The sequence below is a fragment of the Leucopleurus acutus genome (assembly GCF_964270905.1).
Source record: "Leucopleurus acutus genome assembly, chromosome: 8".
Classification (NCBI taxonomy): Eukaryota; Metazoa; Chordata; class Mammalia; order Artiodactyla; family Delphinidae; genus Leucopleurus; species Leucopleurus acutus.
The window spans coordinates 30,619,727-30,637,310 of NC_139151.1; the positions used below are offsets into that span (position 1 = coordinate 30,619,727).

The window sequence follows — 17,584 nt, forward strand, 5'->3', positions numbered from 1 at the left end:
AGGGCCGCAAACACTTCAAGCTTGCTCAAGACATACCACTTTCACTATACCATTTCCCTTCACTTTGACAGAAATTGACCTACCACTTGTGTAACTAGAGTCTTTCTCATTTGGGCACTAAAGTGTAGATACCTCACTTTATAAATGTTTCCTTCAACCAAAGCTGTTAAATTCTGAAAAAACAAAAAAACTATTTTATCCCAGAGTCTACCTAGCAGGATACAAAACAAGTATTTATTAAAACCTGAGTGGAACATGAGCATCATGCAAATTTTGTCCTCGGGTCCCTAGAATGGAACAATTCATATAGTTGAAACTAGTTTTTAACAAGGTTTACTTTGTACTTAAGTACCAAAATACTTAGTCCAAGTTTAAAACGAAGCTACCTCATACCAATTGTACTAACAGTGGTTATGCATTATAAGGAGATTATAATAAACTTCATAAATTCTTCAGAAAAGGAAGAATTGCAGGAAATTGCAGGTATTCTCCTCAGGAAATCACCAAAAAGGTCAGGTGGCTCCAGAGACAAAAAGAGTACAACACAATTCGAGAAATATGAGACCTCATATATCTGAAATATATCTGCTATTATATAACCACATTTAAGGCCATATTATAATTATTCAATTTTTCCATTAATGATGGACAGTGAGGTTCTATCAAATTTTTATTACAAATTATACTACATATTTCCTTACATACTAGTTCTTTTAAAATTTATTTATTTCTTTATTTTTAGCTGTATTGGGTCTTCGTTGCTGCGAAGGCTTCCTTTAGTTGCGGGGAGCAGGGGCTATTCTGCGGTGGCTTTTCTTGTTGTGAAGCACAGGTTCTAGGCGCGCAGGCTTTAGTAGTTGTGGCTCAAGGGCTCTAGAGAGCAGGCTCAGTAGTTGGGACGCACGGGCTTAGGTGATCCACGGCATGTGGGATCTTCCCAGACCAGGGCTTGAACCCGTGTCCCCTGAATTAGCAAGCGGATTCTTTTTATTTTTTTTTTTTTTGCGGTACACGGGCCTCTCACTGTTGTGGCCTCTACCGTTGCGGAACACAGGCCCCGGACGTGCAGGCTCAGTGGCCATGGTTCACGGGCCCAGCCGCTCCACGGCATGTGGGATCCTCCCGGACCGGGGCACAAACCCGCGTCCCCTGCAGGCGGTCTCTCAACCACTGCGCCACCAGGGACGCCTGAGCAGGCGGATTCTTAACCACTGCGCCACCAGGGAAGCCCAGTATAACACATTTTTTAAATAAGTACTGGTTGATAACTTTCCTAAAAGGTTATAACTTATAATAGTCCCACCAAAAGTGTGTTAAGAGGGCCAATTTTTCAGTATATTCATCAATATTCAATATTTAATCATCATTTTTATATAATTCCACAATCTTGGTTTTATAAAAACAGGGTTTCTCAGTTCTCCTGCTCTGAGCATGTTTAATGTTTAAACCCATGTCACCTTAATAAAAGCTATGCCAAGTGTTCTCTGAAACATAATTTTATATAAGATCACTTTACTTGAATAATTTTTACATTACTTTTATTTTCTTTAAATAGAACCCATTTACTTGCCTGAAGACAAAAGGCTATTGATCATCTCCAAAAATGTAGGATGTACAAACTGATAATCCTCAAGAAGTAAAACTACTTGTTGTGCTTCAATACCTGCAAGATGTAGCACCTGCACGATAAGAAAACACATTTTGGTACACATTAAATATTTTTGGCACAGGTAAAAACTTTCATTCTGTATGTAAACTAAGTTGTTTTTATTGATTGATATTTGAGTAATCAAAATTTAGCCATATAGTCTAGAAAGTAAATCCACTGAATAATCAAAATTTAGCCATATAGTTTGGAAAGTAAATCCAGTTCATAAACAAATACTACTGGGAGGAAATTTAATTATTTTACATCTGGGACATTAAAATCTAGAGGATAATTTTTAAATACACCTACATATGTCCTAAATGCCATCTTTTTGTTTATCTTACCTATCCATATAACATCCCATAATCTGGGGTGCTGAGAGCTAAAAACATAATTTTGTAACAATTATGGAGAAAACAATCATCAAAATTAAAATAAAGACTAGGTTGCATATCAGAGATTTAAAGGCTTTTTGAATAACTAACTGTGATTTAAAACCAAATAAAACAAAAGACTGTGAGTCACTCACATGTTTGAGATCATTTTTGAACTGCTTCAGTTCATATCCCCTGGAAATCTTTGGTGAAAACAGCACTGCTCCATGCATATGACTGACTAAAGAAGTGATGGTCCGACGACCTACACCACTGCATCCGGCTAACAGAAGTGAACCTCCAGGAAAACTCAGCACTCTGTCTATCCTAGACACATATTCCAGGACTTCTTGGAAAAGTAAAATATCTAAATTCTGGTTATCTCGTCCATAATGAATAAGACCCTTCAAAGATCACAAAGCGTATTATATAATTAATATAAGTCCAAATTACATAATAAAATGTTAGTTATCTAGATTAAGAGATTATATTTTTGGTGCACTCAAGAAAAGGGGTTAAGTATATTCATGTTGTTTCACTCTCTTTTATCTATCCAGTAATCCAGCTTTATGGCACTTTGTAAGGAAAAATTTACATGATGTCAAACAAGTTCACAGGTCCACAACAGTCAGTTACTTTTGAACACCATTAATATAACTAGTAAAAAGCAGTGTAAGATAGCAGGTTAATTATAAAGACTTCAAAAGCTCTCAAATTTTTACCACTTGTTACACATCAAATCAGTGTGCACAGACTATAAAACAATCCCCAAACTCTCAAAACGTACTGCCTAAAGATATTTTGTGAACTCTTGTTCTTACACACAGCTCAGCAATGAACCAAAAGCCCACAAAGAGGTAGCATGCCCTGCCAGGAGCTATGTGATAGAGTGAAGAAAGAGAGAAAGGACAGCTTTCACATACTTAACAACTTTTGCACATTCCCAAACTTTTCAATATCCATTCCAGGCAAACAAATAAATTTACTAGACCATGAAAGACTTTTCTTGATATAAAATCCATACTAACTTCCACTATAAATATTAATTTTTAAAGTAATCATATATAATACTGTTTCTTTTTATTATAATTAATCTCAAAAACAAAACAAACAAACAAAACTCCATAGGACAGTGCTACTAAAAGTTTCAGTGAACCAGCAGCATCAACATCATTTGGAAGTGTCTCAGAAATTTGGATTCTCTTCTGATTGTTTTCAGATTCAGATTAGTACCTATTGAATTCAGACTTCTCTGGATGGGACCCAGCCATCAATATTTTCTGGTTCTCAAAGTGTTTCTAATGCTCACTAAAGTTTGAGACCACTGCTCTAGAATGAGAAGTTAATATTATATTAACTGTTAATATAATATTTGCAGTTATATTTCCCAATTAATATTAAGCCTTTTTAATAGTTCCAACCTCAGATACCTTTTTCCAGCATGTATCCTAGCAATTTTACACTAATCTGTGTAAGTGCATGTGCACCTACTTAGATCTGCCACGTTGGGCTAAATTCCAAAAGATACGAACCGGTTTTGCCTATTCTAAGATCTTTCACTTCATGCCCTCAAAAAACTTACAATAAATATTTTGAAAATGGCTTTAATCATAACCAAATCCCAATTCAAATTCATTATTCATATTATACCTTTTTAATAACATCCTTAAGATCTGCAGAATTTAGTTTTCCAAGTGGTTTTCCATGTGGAGGCAAAGGTTGTCCTGGGGCTGACCTTATTCCTGAATTATGTCGAGCTCCCCATGTAACATAGAAATTATCTGTAGAAATGAAAGATATTTTTGTTTTATGTGTGTTAATCATAATGGGAGCATCAGTAGATATATTTCACACTAAACTGTTTTTAACTTAATTAGTCCAAATAAGAACATCCCCAGAAAGGCAAAGATTAATTACTTTGAATTGGCAAATAAATAAAACAATCTCAAAATTATTCTTGAAAAAGAACACAGATTTACTAATACCATCAAGAGCCCTGACGTCTAAAATAAAAGAAAAATTAACCAAATTTCAATTAGAAAATAAAAATCCCACAAACTTCCCTTAAATTTATCTACAGCAGTGTTCCTGTTACCACACAAGGAAAATCTGTTCACCATTCTATTGAAGTTTTGCCTCCCAATTCCTCTGGGAGACTGTTCCATCAGTATCCACCTTGTCATATGCTGCGCTCAGCAAACCTTCCCTAGACCCCAAGCTACCTCATGTTCTTCTTTCCTTCTCCATCATATTTCTCACATTATCTTCTACTTGCCAAAACCACTATACTAAACTCTTATTTGGGAACAACAATGCTACCCTAATTGCAAAATCCAAACCTTCGTTGTAGTCATTATCCCAACATGACTTGTGTGCATCTCCTTAATGGAGCTTTTTTCCTTGAATCTATATTACCATGCTCATCAAGCCACAACCACTACTCCTTTTCAGTTTTCTATTTATCCCATATATATATATATATATATATATATATATTTTTTTTTTTTTTTTTTTTTTTTTTTTGCAGTACGCGAGCCTCTCACTGCTGTGGACTCTCCCGTTGTGGAGCATAGGTTCCGGACACGCAGGCTCAGCGGCCATGGCTCACGGGCCCAGCCGCTCTGTGGCATGTGTTATCCCTTATATTTTTATTTTCACTGGGATCCAAATTCAGCCTATTATGCTTTAATTCTAAATACTCCCCTGGAATTATTTAATCTTATTCTGTGGATTAGATTATCAACTATCTAAATATACACCAAAAACCGATTCACTACGTATCTCTAGGCAAGTCTCCCAGCTCTAGTCTAGTCCCATATTTCGAATTGCTTAATGACATGTAACTCATGCATTCATTCATTAAACACTTATCTATCACAGACCTGTATTTAAACATTGTACTTCCTGTTAGAGATAAGTAATGAATAAGACAAACATAATTTCTGCCCTCACAGAACTGATAAACTTTATGTAGGTTCCCAAAAGACACTCAAAAAGCTTGTAAACATTCAAACACATGCATAAAACTGAACTCATTATCTTCATGTCTCATCATTTCTCAGCTGGACTATTGCAGCATCCTCTTACCTCATATCCCTGCTACAAGCCTTTACCCCATCAAATATATCCTCACTGCTACTAGAGTAACAAACACAAAAACAAAATCTGATAGTACCACTGCACTCCAATATCACATATAGCTTCCCACTGCCTTAAAAGAAAAACTTTTCCTAATCAGGGCCCTTTGCAGTTTGGCTTCAATTTGGCTCCACTGACTGCTTGAATCTCTTATCTCCCTCTGTACTCCAGTATATACCCCAGTTTTCTCAAACCTTTGATTCTTTGCATATGCTTTTTCCTTTGTCTGGAATGCCCTTCCCCTCTTCTTCACTTAATTGTATCCTTTAAGATACAGTTTGATTTCCTGTAATTGCTCCAAAAAATTAAAGTCTTAGGTGTTAATCTAACAAAATACCTTATAGGACTTATGCTGAAAACTATACAACACTGATGAAAAAAAGCAAAGAGTATCTAAATAAATGGACAAATATGTTCATGGATTGGAAAAATCAACATAATAAAGAGGTCAATTCTTCCCAAACCAATACACAGAACTAATACAATTCCTACCACAATCTCAGCAACATTGTTTATATATACAAGATTATTCTAAAATTTATATGGAAAGGCAAATAGCTAAAACAATTTTAAAGAAGAAGGAATCAGTCAATCGAATTTTAAGACTTATTATACAGCTACAGCAATCAACTCAGTGTGGTACTGGCAGAAGGACATATACATCAATGGAACAGAATCAGGAACCCAGAAACAGAGTTACACAATTAATTTTTGATTAACGTGCAAAAGCAATTCAAGGCAGAAGGGTAGCCTATTCAACAAGTGGTGCTGGAACAAGTGGACAACCATAGGCAAAGAAATGAACCGTGACCTAAGTCTCACTCTTTACACAGAAATTCACTCAAAATGGACCACTGACTTAAAACATAAAACTATAAAGTATTTAGGAAAAAAAGGTGGAGAAAATCTTCAAAATCTAGGACTAGACAGAGTTCTTAAACTTGACACCAAAAAATCCTTAAAAAGAAAAATTAATAAATTGAGCTTCATAAAATTAAAACCTTTTTTAATCTGTGAAAGACTCTATTAAGAAGATGAAAAGACAAGCTACACAGTGGGAGAATATATTTGCTAACCACATATGTGACAAAAGAATAGTATCTAAAATACAGAAAGAACTCTAAAAACTCAATATTAAAAAATTAGAAAATGGGCAAAAGACATAAAGAGACATTTCACTGAAGAGGACAGACAGAAGACAATTAATCATATGAAAAGATGTTCAACTTCATTAGCTGTCAGCAAGATGCAAAATAAAACCAGTATGACCTATCAGTATACACTTATCAGAATGGCTAAAATAAGAAAATACTGACAACACCCAATGCTGGCACGGATGTGGCGCACCTGGATCACTCGTAAATTGCTGATGGAAATGTAAACTGAAATACAGCTACTCTAGACAACAGTGTGGCAGGTTTTTTTTTTTTTGAACTAAGCATACAAGTACCATTCAACCCTGCAACTGCATTCCTGAGCATTTATCTCAGAGAAACAAAAATCTCCACACAAAAACCTGCACATAAATGCCTACAGCAGCTTTCCTCTTAATAGCCAAAAACTGAAAACAACTCAGATGCCCTTCCACAAGTAAATGGTGAAAGAAATGGTAGCATGTCTAAATATAATACCTACTCAGCAATAAAAAGGAACAAACTACTGAAACACTCAAGAACCTGCATATATCTCCAGAGAATTATTCTGATTGAAAATAAGATTGTTGAAATGACAAAATTGAACACAGAAAAGATGGGTGGTTTCCAGGGGATGGAAGAGGAGTTGATCCATTTTAACTGTATCAATGTCAATATCCTGGTTGTGATATTATTTTTGCCAGAGTTGAAGGAAAACAAGTAAAAAGTACATGTGTTCTCTCTCTGTTAGTTCTTACAACTGTATGTGAATCTACAATTATCTCAAAATAAAAAATTTCAAAGTAACTTCCTCAAAAAGGAATTAGTCTCTACTCTTCTACACCCCTAATATCCAACATTTACCCCAAATATATTCAGAAAAGTTATATTAATTGTAAAACACTTCATGCTCTATTGTATTTACCAGTTTAACCATCTATTTGCATAAATCTTTGTGGCACCTAAACATATTAGCAATAGTTATCATTGTAAGCAAGGACTTTCACATCTGTATCTGCCATTAGATCACAAGTTTCTTAAGCACAAGAATGTATCTAGTTTATTTTTCAGTATCCAAAATTAAATTTTTAATTTTGGATACTTAAAATTTTTAAGCATCCAAAATTTTTCTTAATATTTTTTCTTAATATTCTACTATGTGAAAATCATATTTGCCTGGATCTAACATATATCAAGCCTGTATTTTTTTTAAATGCAACCCTTCATTAAAAAGTAAAATACTGAGAAAAAAATATTATTGAGTCCTACACAGGAGACTCTAAAAGATACCAAATTCTAGAGAATTCAGATAAGACACTGATACTATCTAATGCCCAAAGGATATGTCACTTTCTTTGCAAGACGAGACACTATTAACTCAATTTTTAGACTGAGAAACATGGCAGCATTTTAGAACAAGAGCCTCTCCATGCTAAGCCATGAAAACTACACGCCACAATGACATAAAACCTCACTCAAAATCAAGCCAACTTTGAACTATTAACAGGCTTCTCTCAGCATTTCATCCTGTCTTAGGTTCTTTTGAACTTATTTCCTGATTCTAAAACTCAAGCAGCACCTAGAAAATTCCTTCTATCAATCTTAGTATCCTTTTCACCTTCAAGACTCCCCTTGGCTTACGTCATTATGACCCTGGAACCAATATCAAATCTAGAAAGATACAACATAATGTATTATATGAAATATTTTTGAAGGCTTGCCTTACACTCTAATAGAATAGAAATTCATTTTGTAGCTTGAAAGCAGTTTTATTAGGAAAGAGTTCCATATTACAGTCATCCTCTGTCAAAGGCCTTTTCAACATGCTGATTTTCATTTTATATGCATCACTCCCACAGCATTTCATAAAGCAAATTGGTCATTAAGCAGTAATAGTTGCAAATGCAACATAGCTCCTTTGACTGGTGCTATGCTTTGTTTATCATAATAATGGGTGAAGCTGATAAGAGGGTACATAAGAAGTTCTGTGCTAATGACGTTATGAGTAGTGACAGGAATGAGTCACTTTCTCAAGCGAAAGTTCATTATAATCAAATATGGATTTTCACTATGATCTTTAAATATCACACATATATGGCTATTTTTATTAGTAAAAGTCCTTCAGGAAATACAGTTTTGAATTGCAAATGTTAAACATTACGGTCTGAACAACCGTTTCCAAGAAAACAATTATCGTCATCATATTTTGTTTGGAACATAATTATTGAAATCTAGCAAAGAAGACAGAGCAGCCTTTTACGGTAAAAACATTAAAATTATCCAAAGTTTTAGCGTTTTTGTTATAATTAATTTTACTGAAGTATAGTTGATTTAAAATGCTGTGTTAATTTCTACTCTACAGCAAAGTGATTCAGTAATACATATATAAATTATCCAAAGTTTTCATTTGTTTAGATATATGAAATCATGCTATCAGTAAGAAAAAAACTGAAAGTGCTCATAACTTTTATATATTTACATAAACTCTGTAACTATATTACCTGCCATATTGTCTAGTACATCTGAGCCCCAGTCTCCTTGAAACACTGATGTTAAAATACTGTCAAATAAATGAAGTTCCTTTGCACCAACAATTTTGTCACGAAATAAGCGCCGCGCTTCATATGCTACAATTTCTAATACGTAAGCTAGAGGATGGTTTGAGGATCCTAAAAAAGGCAAAATTTTCTTTAATTATAATAAAATTCAAATGATTTAAAAATGGTCTGTTTCAACATAATATTAGAAAGAAATAGAGAATGAGAATCTACATACCATTATTTTGGCGTCAGATAAACAGAATAAAGGGAAAAAGAGTTAAAATTCATTTTGTTAATGAGTTGGTAAACTCTTTTGATTCTTTAAAGGATTAAACTCTATTATTTCTAGTTGTTCAATAAAAATATCAATCACCAAGAGCATATTAAACATGCTTTGGCTACAAAGGATAACAATTACATTTTTTTCCAAATCAAGTTTTAATAGTGACAATCATACTTTAGGAGAGGAAGCATAATAAAATATCATAATTTTAATATCATGTTTAAATTTAATATTAACATTTTAATTTTTAAAATACTATAATTACAATACTCATTTATCTATTACAAATATAATATACATATACAGCATAAACACACACACACACACACACACACACACAATATGATATTCTAAAGAGAGATAAGTGATTTGAAATCATAAAAGCAAAACTTACCTCCTTCTAAATCATATCTGAATAAGCCAAGAACCCACTGGGTAAGGATGCAAGGAGTAAAGAAATAGTGGCTATAATCATCAACTGTAAATTTGGCCCGCACCTGAAAAAAATATAGTAAATGATCTGTCTACTCTCTTAAATATATAATCATGCTATAAATTTTTCAGTCACCTTAAATTCATAGGAATGTCAATTTCTACCAGTGGCTGGAACTGTATTTCAATATTACTTATTTCCTCAGTTATCTTGTATTCTATATTTTATGCATTTAAAAACAGTATCGAAGAGAGGTTGTTCATAAACTTCAACAAACTGCCAAAGGTTGTCCATGGAAAAAAATAAAATGAAAGGTTAAAAAGCCCTGCTAAAGAAAGGAATTCAAGGAAAGCTAACCTAAATTTTATAAAATGGTAGTTATAATTCCAAGGTGCTCTTGGGTGTAAGACAGACCCATTTTATAATGGTGGTACCCACAGAGCTATCTTGTGTTCAAGAAATCATTAAACTTTTAACAAATCAAAGTGCCACAATTCAACATATAACCAACGAGAGAAGAGCCTCTCCCTTCCTCTCTACGGATGGAGCTACTGCTCTTATTCTGGCCTTGACTCCTAACATTTGAATTAATTTAGAAAAACATAGCTTTATTTTTCCCCACTTCTACTCCAATACTATAAAAAGCATCCTCCACAAACACTTCCATAACTTTCACATGCTATTCCCTTTACCCAAGAAGACCCTCTTTCACCTCCAGCCACTTTGTGAATTTCTCTTTATTTTTCAAACCTTAGACCACATTTCATCTCCTCTTAAAATTTACAATAGCCAGGACATGGAAGCAACCTAAGTGTCCATCGACAGATGAATGGATAAAGAAGATGTGGCACAAATATACAATGGAATATTACTCAGCCATAAAAAGAAACAAAATTGAGTTATTTGTAGTGAGGTGGATGGACCTAGAGTCTGTCATACAGAGTGAAGCAAGTCAGAAAGAGAAAAACAAATACCGTATGCAAACACATATATATGGAATTAAAAAAAAAAAAGGTTCTTAAGAACCTAGGGGCAGGACAGGAATAAACATGCAGACGTAGAGAATGGACTTGAGAACATGGGGAGGGGGAAGGGTAAGCTGGGACGAAGTGAGAGAGTGGCATGGACATATATACACTGCCAAATGTAAAATAGCTAGTGGGAAGCAGCCGCATAGCACAGGGAGATCAGCTCAGTGCTCTGTGACCACCTAAAGGGGTGGGATAGGGAGGGTGGGAGGGAGATGCAAGAGAGAGGAGATATGGGGATATATGTATATGTATAGCTGATTCACTTTGTTATAAAGCAGAAACTAACACACCATTGTAAAGCAATTATATACTCCAATAAAGATGTTAAAAAAAAAATCTACTACACACAACAAAGCTATTCACTCTCTCTTCCATGCTATCTCTATAACTGGTGCATATTGTTATTGATAGACTTACTACCCTGTGTTAATAGTTTATTTATATGATCAGGTTCCTCATTAGACTGTGCATTTCTAGGGAATAGTGACTCAGTCATCTTTGTATCCCTAGGACTAGCACTAGAAAGAGAAGGTACTCAATAAATATCTTCTGCATCCTTAATGCCTATTTTCAAGTATCACCCCACTTTATCAGAATATTTTAGACATTTCCTCACAGATAAAAGGAAAGAAATAAACATCAAGAACTACTCTCGGGTTTGAAGCCTGAAACACAGAAACTGATAGAAGTCAGGAGAAAGATCTAGTTTTGGAAAGATGAACCCCACTGTAAATAAACTAAATTTGAAATCAAAGCAGAATGACCATCTACCCACTGATTTATTCATTCAATACTTTTTGGGTGTCTATTAGAAACTATGCCAGAAGATACAATAATGAATAACACATACACAAACATCTATCCTCACAGAGTCACTCTCCAGTAGAAAAGTATAATAAACGACAGGAAGAGAAAGTCTGAGCATCAACACAAATCAAGATTAAAGGTAGCCCTTTGGGAGTAATACCAATAGACATGAAAACTACAATGTAAGTGAATATATACCTGTTCATACACTTGTACCATAGATCCTGCTAAGAGATAAATTTTTGATGAAGAACCCCAAATAGTATGATTCTTCAGATTTTTATGTAGAACTGGTTTCAGATATGCTCCATAAATTGTCTGTAATTGCTCTCTTTCTGGGTAACTAAAAAAAAGCATGTAAGAAGTTGAAATAAATCAACATTCTAAACTACTATTTCTTTTAAGATTTTTTTAGATGTGGACCATATTTGAAGTCTTTATTGAACTTGTTACAATATTGCTTCTGTTTTATGTTTTGGTTTTTTGGCCACGAGGCATGTGGGATCTTAGCTCCCTGACCAGGGATCGAACCTGCACCCCCTGCATTGGAAGGCGAAGTCTTAACCACTGGACCACCAGGGAAGTCCCCTAAATTATTATTTTAATGTTAAGTTATAGCAATGGTTTTCAAACTGTGTGGTTTTCAAATTGTAAGGCCTAAATACCTCCAAGGTTTACTCAAAGGCTAAGGCCAGGCTCACAGACCCTATTGTTAATTCAACTAAATCAGATCCCTAATTATCTGTTTTCAAATACTAAGGATTCTAATAGAGGATTCCAATGAAATTACTTAAAAACATAATTGTTTAAAAGACCACTGATCTTTAGAAAGGGCCAAAGGAAAATTCTGCTTAAGAAAAAGTATTTTGAATCAGGTATAGTCTGTACAAAGAACAGTAATCCACCTTAGAACTACAGAAGTAGAAAACAACAAATAAAATCAACCTGTTTCTCCCTAAGCAAAATCTATTTCAGTACAGCTTAATTGGTTGCTGTAACATTTCTAAAAGAAGAATGTTAATAGACGGGGGCAGTTTAGCATGAAAACACAAAAACAAGATTTTGTAAGGCAAAATAGAGGACCTAGCGTCATAAAATTCGAGTCCATGTAACAATTATGGACCATGGAGATGGATGGGTATGTTATGATTAATATTATAAGCCACTAAATGACCTAACTCTACTTTGTTAAAATTTAAATTCTCTTTTTAGTTATCGACATAAAATTTGATTGTATTTTTGCTTTAAATAACCCATAAAACATTTAAATCTAAAACCCACCGTTCAGATTCCTGAGATTGACATTTAGAGACAATACAAAGCAGCTGTTTTGTTTCTAATATATAACAAGCATTGATTAAAGCCTTCATCACCCTAAATTACTGCCTACAGTTTAGGAAGGATAGGAAAAAACTAACATCAGAGCTTAAGTTTGACTATTTTTATATTCTACATTTTGAAGTAATACCATTAATATATACCTTTCATAAAATGCAATGTATGTCTCCCTAAGTCAAAAAAATCTTTTAATACAATGATACGTACTCTACAGCACAAAGACGAACAATAGAAGTAAATCTGGTAGTAAGCTTATGTCTTCCCAGTCTTCCTCCAGCTGACACAGAAGCCACAATTTGAATATTTTCTAAACCAACCCATTCCAAATTTTCATCATAAAATCCTTGATATGTCAATACCTATTTGAAAATAAATATATTTAAGTGTTTTATGCTTAAGATTTTCTAATCATGATATATTTTGCATAAAATTCAATTGTTTCCAAATGCAATCATCATCAGAGGATTATGGTTACTGGGAAATGGGGGGAAGACAAACTGGGAGATTGGGATCAACATATACACACTACTATGTATAAAATAGATAACTAATAAGGACCTACTGTATAGCACAGGGAACTCTACTCAATACTCTATAATGACCTATATGGGAAAAGAATCTAAAAAAGAGTAGATATATGTATAGGTATATCTGATTCACTTTGCTGTACAGCAGAAACTAACACAACATTGTAAATCAACTATACTCCAATAAAAATTTTGTTTTTAATTTTAAAGACTCTGTTCAATTAATGTTAGCTGAATTATCCTCATTTTTAAAATGCTTTTCAAATAAATGTTAAAATCCAGGTGATAGTATAAATCCACCAGCAATTATCAAAAAAAAAAAAAGTGAAAGAGGGCTTCCCGGGTGGCGCAGCGGTTAAGAGTCCGCCTGCCGATGCAGGGGACACGGGTTCGTGCCCTGTTCTGGGAAGATCCCACATGCCGCGGAGCAGCCGGGCCCGTGAGCCATGGCCGCTGGGCCTGCGCCCCCTGTCCGAAGCCTGTGCTCCGCAACGGGAGAGGCCACAGCAGTGAGAGGCCCACGTATGGCAAAAAAAAAAAAAAAAAAGTGAAAGAAATCAGGAGAAATATAAGGATAATATTTTTTCTGTAAATATTTTATTATATTCTTCAGTTATATAGAAAAGCAAAATGTGAACCAAAATGAGTATATTAAGCTCTAATTCAGAATTTAGAGTTTCTAATGTGATGTAAATCACATAAAGAAAAAAAATCTTCCACAGTGACTGAAGCATGACTGAGGAAGTCTAACTGCTCTCAGAAGAATGCATACCTAAAAGAATGAAGCAAAAACTTCCCCAGCTCCAGCACCATCCCCAGCTTCTGCTTTTCTCCATTTTTTAGGAATAAAGGGTAGGTAACTGGTGTAGGGTAAAGGTTGTTTTTACTCTTTCTGTCATATATCATCTTGATGTAATACTAATCTTTAGATGGAGGAAGATCAAAGAAAGTAGCCCTGGAACAAGTGTGAGACGCTTCAAGAGTTTAATTTCCATGACACATGCTAGATAAAACTAGCCCTAAAAAGGAAAGCAGATTTTCTATCTACAAAAAAAGTTAATGAAATTAAATTGTTTCCAATTATATCAAAACACTTCAAGTGATAAGACCCACCTGCTGCAGGAAAGCTACCAAAGTACTGGTCCCCCATTTATCAAGCTTGGGTAGGTTGATATCTTTTAAGTACAGAACAAGTCTCTCACAGTCTTTTGGTCTATACACTCGACCAGTATTAGTACTGATTACCATGCAAGTCTGGCTTAGTTTCTGCAGGAGATGCCGAGAAGTAGTTTGCACACTACAGTGAACTGTAGCAATTTGAGTGGACCGGAGTTGGGAAAAGGCATACCTGAGCAGCATCCTGAGAAAGATATAAAACATTTGACTTCACAAATGCAACCAATAAAATACTTTCTATATTCAATACAAAATTTCTATTTTTAAATATTTTAGTTTCTAAATTACGTATGATGTTTAAGGGAAAAGTGGTAAAAATAGATATGGTTTCCATAACTATCCATAGCTATGAAGGTAAGCTTTCTAATTTTTAGACTGGAAAAAGAATTAATTCATATTTTAAGGCATTCTTGGGACTCTTTCAGCAAAAAAAAAAAAAAAAATCACAGTTCAAGAAATAATTCAGTTTGAAAAAGTACACATAAAAAGTATTGTTTCCCCACAGTTGAAGGAAAGATTTTAAAATATTAAGTTCTCCAAGTTAAAAAAAAATTACTATGACTTTACAGAATTGTTTAATTATTACTAGAAATGTGAAAATAATAATCCATATTTCCTTTATTTCCAAAAAACTACACTCAGGAGGCACTAAAAATAGGTTGAATTCCACTGAATTAAAAGCTATTTTTAAATAGCTAACTTCAAGATTCATTTTTTATAACTACAGCATATAGTAGTTTGCGAGTACATCAGGTATTCATTTTTTATGATTGTACGCACAGATTCTTTTTAAGAGTATCTTCTTCTAATTCCATTGGAAAACACATAACTCGGCAGAAAAAAAGGACATATTTTTCTCTATAGTCATATTATCTTTACAAGTAGTGACAATAAAGAGTCCTTCATGAAAATGTAAATGCTACTTTAACCAAAAAAAAGTAACAAAAGCTGTTAAATCATTTTAAAACAGGAGAGAAGCATAAATCCACAATATGCACCTCGATTAACATTTTTCTCCTCTTACCCTTTGCCACATCCTTCTGGTCCGACAAGAATAAATGGCTGTTTAGTATCAGAACTTAACCAAGGTTTGAAATAATCTAGACCTCGTTGCATGTCAGGAGTCTGAATGACTGGAAGAGTTTGGCTATTACTGAAATCATCAGCAGACAAGTTTTCTGGCTTCTTCAGCACATAAGATGCTAATCGTCCTCTACTCAAGTCATAGTAGGTGTCCATTGGTTTGTGAGGGTCCGGAGGAGATACTCGTGCCCAATTAAAGACCTTAAGAGGAAAAAGTTGTGATAGGTTTTCATATACAGTGCTCCAAACAGAGTATGTGAAATTTTAATTCTTTAAAGTAAATCCTCCAAAGAGAATCATCTTACTTTAAAAATAAAAAAGTTCACATGCATTAAACTCACCTAATATCCTTAATAATTATAGTAACACTTTATCTGAAATATTACTCTCTGAATGATCATTTAAGCAAATAAAAGTCATCTGGTTCACACATATGTTGTATAAATATATTCAACTTTTAATTGAATTCTTATGAACACTAAATTACAAATTGTACAATGTAGGACTCCTAGACCTTTAATTTCCAGTACATTTTGGTACTGAACATTCCACTGTCACCACCACTGCTCTCAACTTGTTCTTCTTTCTTACACAAAAAAACTGTTATCTGCACAGATACACAGCAGAGAGTTAGCCCCTAATGCCACTCTTCAACAGCTTTATTCTAAACTTTGGCAATAAAATGTCTGCTTAAAAGCAGCATATAATATGACATTGAGTGGTAGCAATGAGAAGCATCTGGTAACAGAGGCAACAGAACAGCCATGGAAAGAAAAACAGAACAGAGAAAGCAATAAATGGTGATATCAATGAAACAAAGTGATAAAAATGCAGAACGTAATGTTGGAGCCAACCCAAAGGAATATGTGTTCAAGTATTTCAACAGAGGCCAATAGGAAGAAATTCCTTAATATGTAAAATTTAGTTTTATAAACGTGGCTGAAATATACCTTTGCATTTAATAAAGAAAAGATTTATAATGATTACTCCATCCAAGCATTCCTAACTGCTAAAACTCTTCTGGTTAAAAAAAATGATTAAAAATATGTTATTTTAAGATTAAAAATGAATAAAATAATTATATTTATTTACATAGCTAAGTATCAAAAATATCTAACAAAAAAGGTATAGTCAGAACTTTAGCCTATTAAATATTTTATAAAATTTTAATATCATAAAATATCACAAACTAGTTCAATCAAAGGAGAAAATAAGTATACATGTACCTATGTACTTATACAGACGGTCCTCAACTTACAATGACTCGACTTAAAGATTTTTCAAGTTTACAATAGGGCGAAAGTGATATGAATTCAGTAAACACCGTACTTTGAATTTTGATCTTTTCCCAGGCTAGCGATAATGTGGTAAGATACCTTCCTGTGATGGTGGGCAGTGGCAGTGAGTGGCAGCAAACTGCAGCTCGGGCAGTCAGCCACAAAATCACCAGGGTAAACAACTGATATGCTTACAACCATACTATTTTTCACTTTCTGTATAACAGTCAAGAAATTACATTCTATTTGACACTTTATTATAAAATAGGCTTTGTGTTAGAGGATTTTGCCCAAGTGTAGTCTCATGTACGTGTTCTGAGCACTTTAAGACAGGCTAGACTAAGTTATGATATTTGATAGGTTAGGTGTAGTAAATGCATTTTCGACTTAGGATATTTTCAACTTATGATGGGTTTATCTGGATGTAACTCCATCATAATTCGAGGAAGATCTGTATATAAATGCATTATTATTGTATTAAATGCATAATTTCAAAATTTTAAAGTTCTATACCAAGGATCAATGAAAATTGACAAAAAATGTTGACTAAACATAGGCTTTAAATGTGTATTACCTCTTTGGTGAATTCCAGACGTGACTTCATGTTCAGATTTCCACCCAGCCCCCTTATGAGATTAATAATAAATTGATCATGATCTCTGCATCCATGGAGATGTGATAAACCATTCATCACAGTCCCAACCAAACTTGTTTCTACCACATAGTCATTCTGTTGATTGAAATCCATGTTACAGACAAAAGGTAAATATTAACCAGTAAATTAGAACCATACACA

General features: G+C 34.0%; 1 protein-coding gene across 1 annotated transcript; it reads right to left on the reverse strand.

The window, feature by feature from the left end:
• Nucleotides 1-1,562: 1,562 nt before the first annotated feature.
• On the reverse strand, nt 1,563-14,960 carry LOC309964927 (cytoplasmic dynein 2 heavy chain 1-like; the record flags this gene model as incomplete). The annotated part of the gene is made up of 8 exons (XM_082844101.1): nt 14,366-14,960; nt 12,933-13,084; nt 11,586-11,730; nt 9,511-9,613; nt 8,795-8,962; nt 3,673-3,803; nt 2,178-2,426; nt 1,563-1,679 (listed from the first exon to the last, which is right to left on the reverse strand). The coding sequence occupies exons 1-8, from the start codon at nt 14,630-14,632 to the stop codon at nt 1,563-1,565; spliced, it is 1,332 nt and encodes a 443-aa protein (XP_082700227.1). The 5' UTR covers nt 14,633-14,960.
• Nucleotides 14,961-17,584: the final 2,624 nt, after the last annotated feature.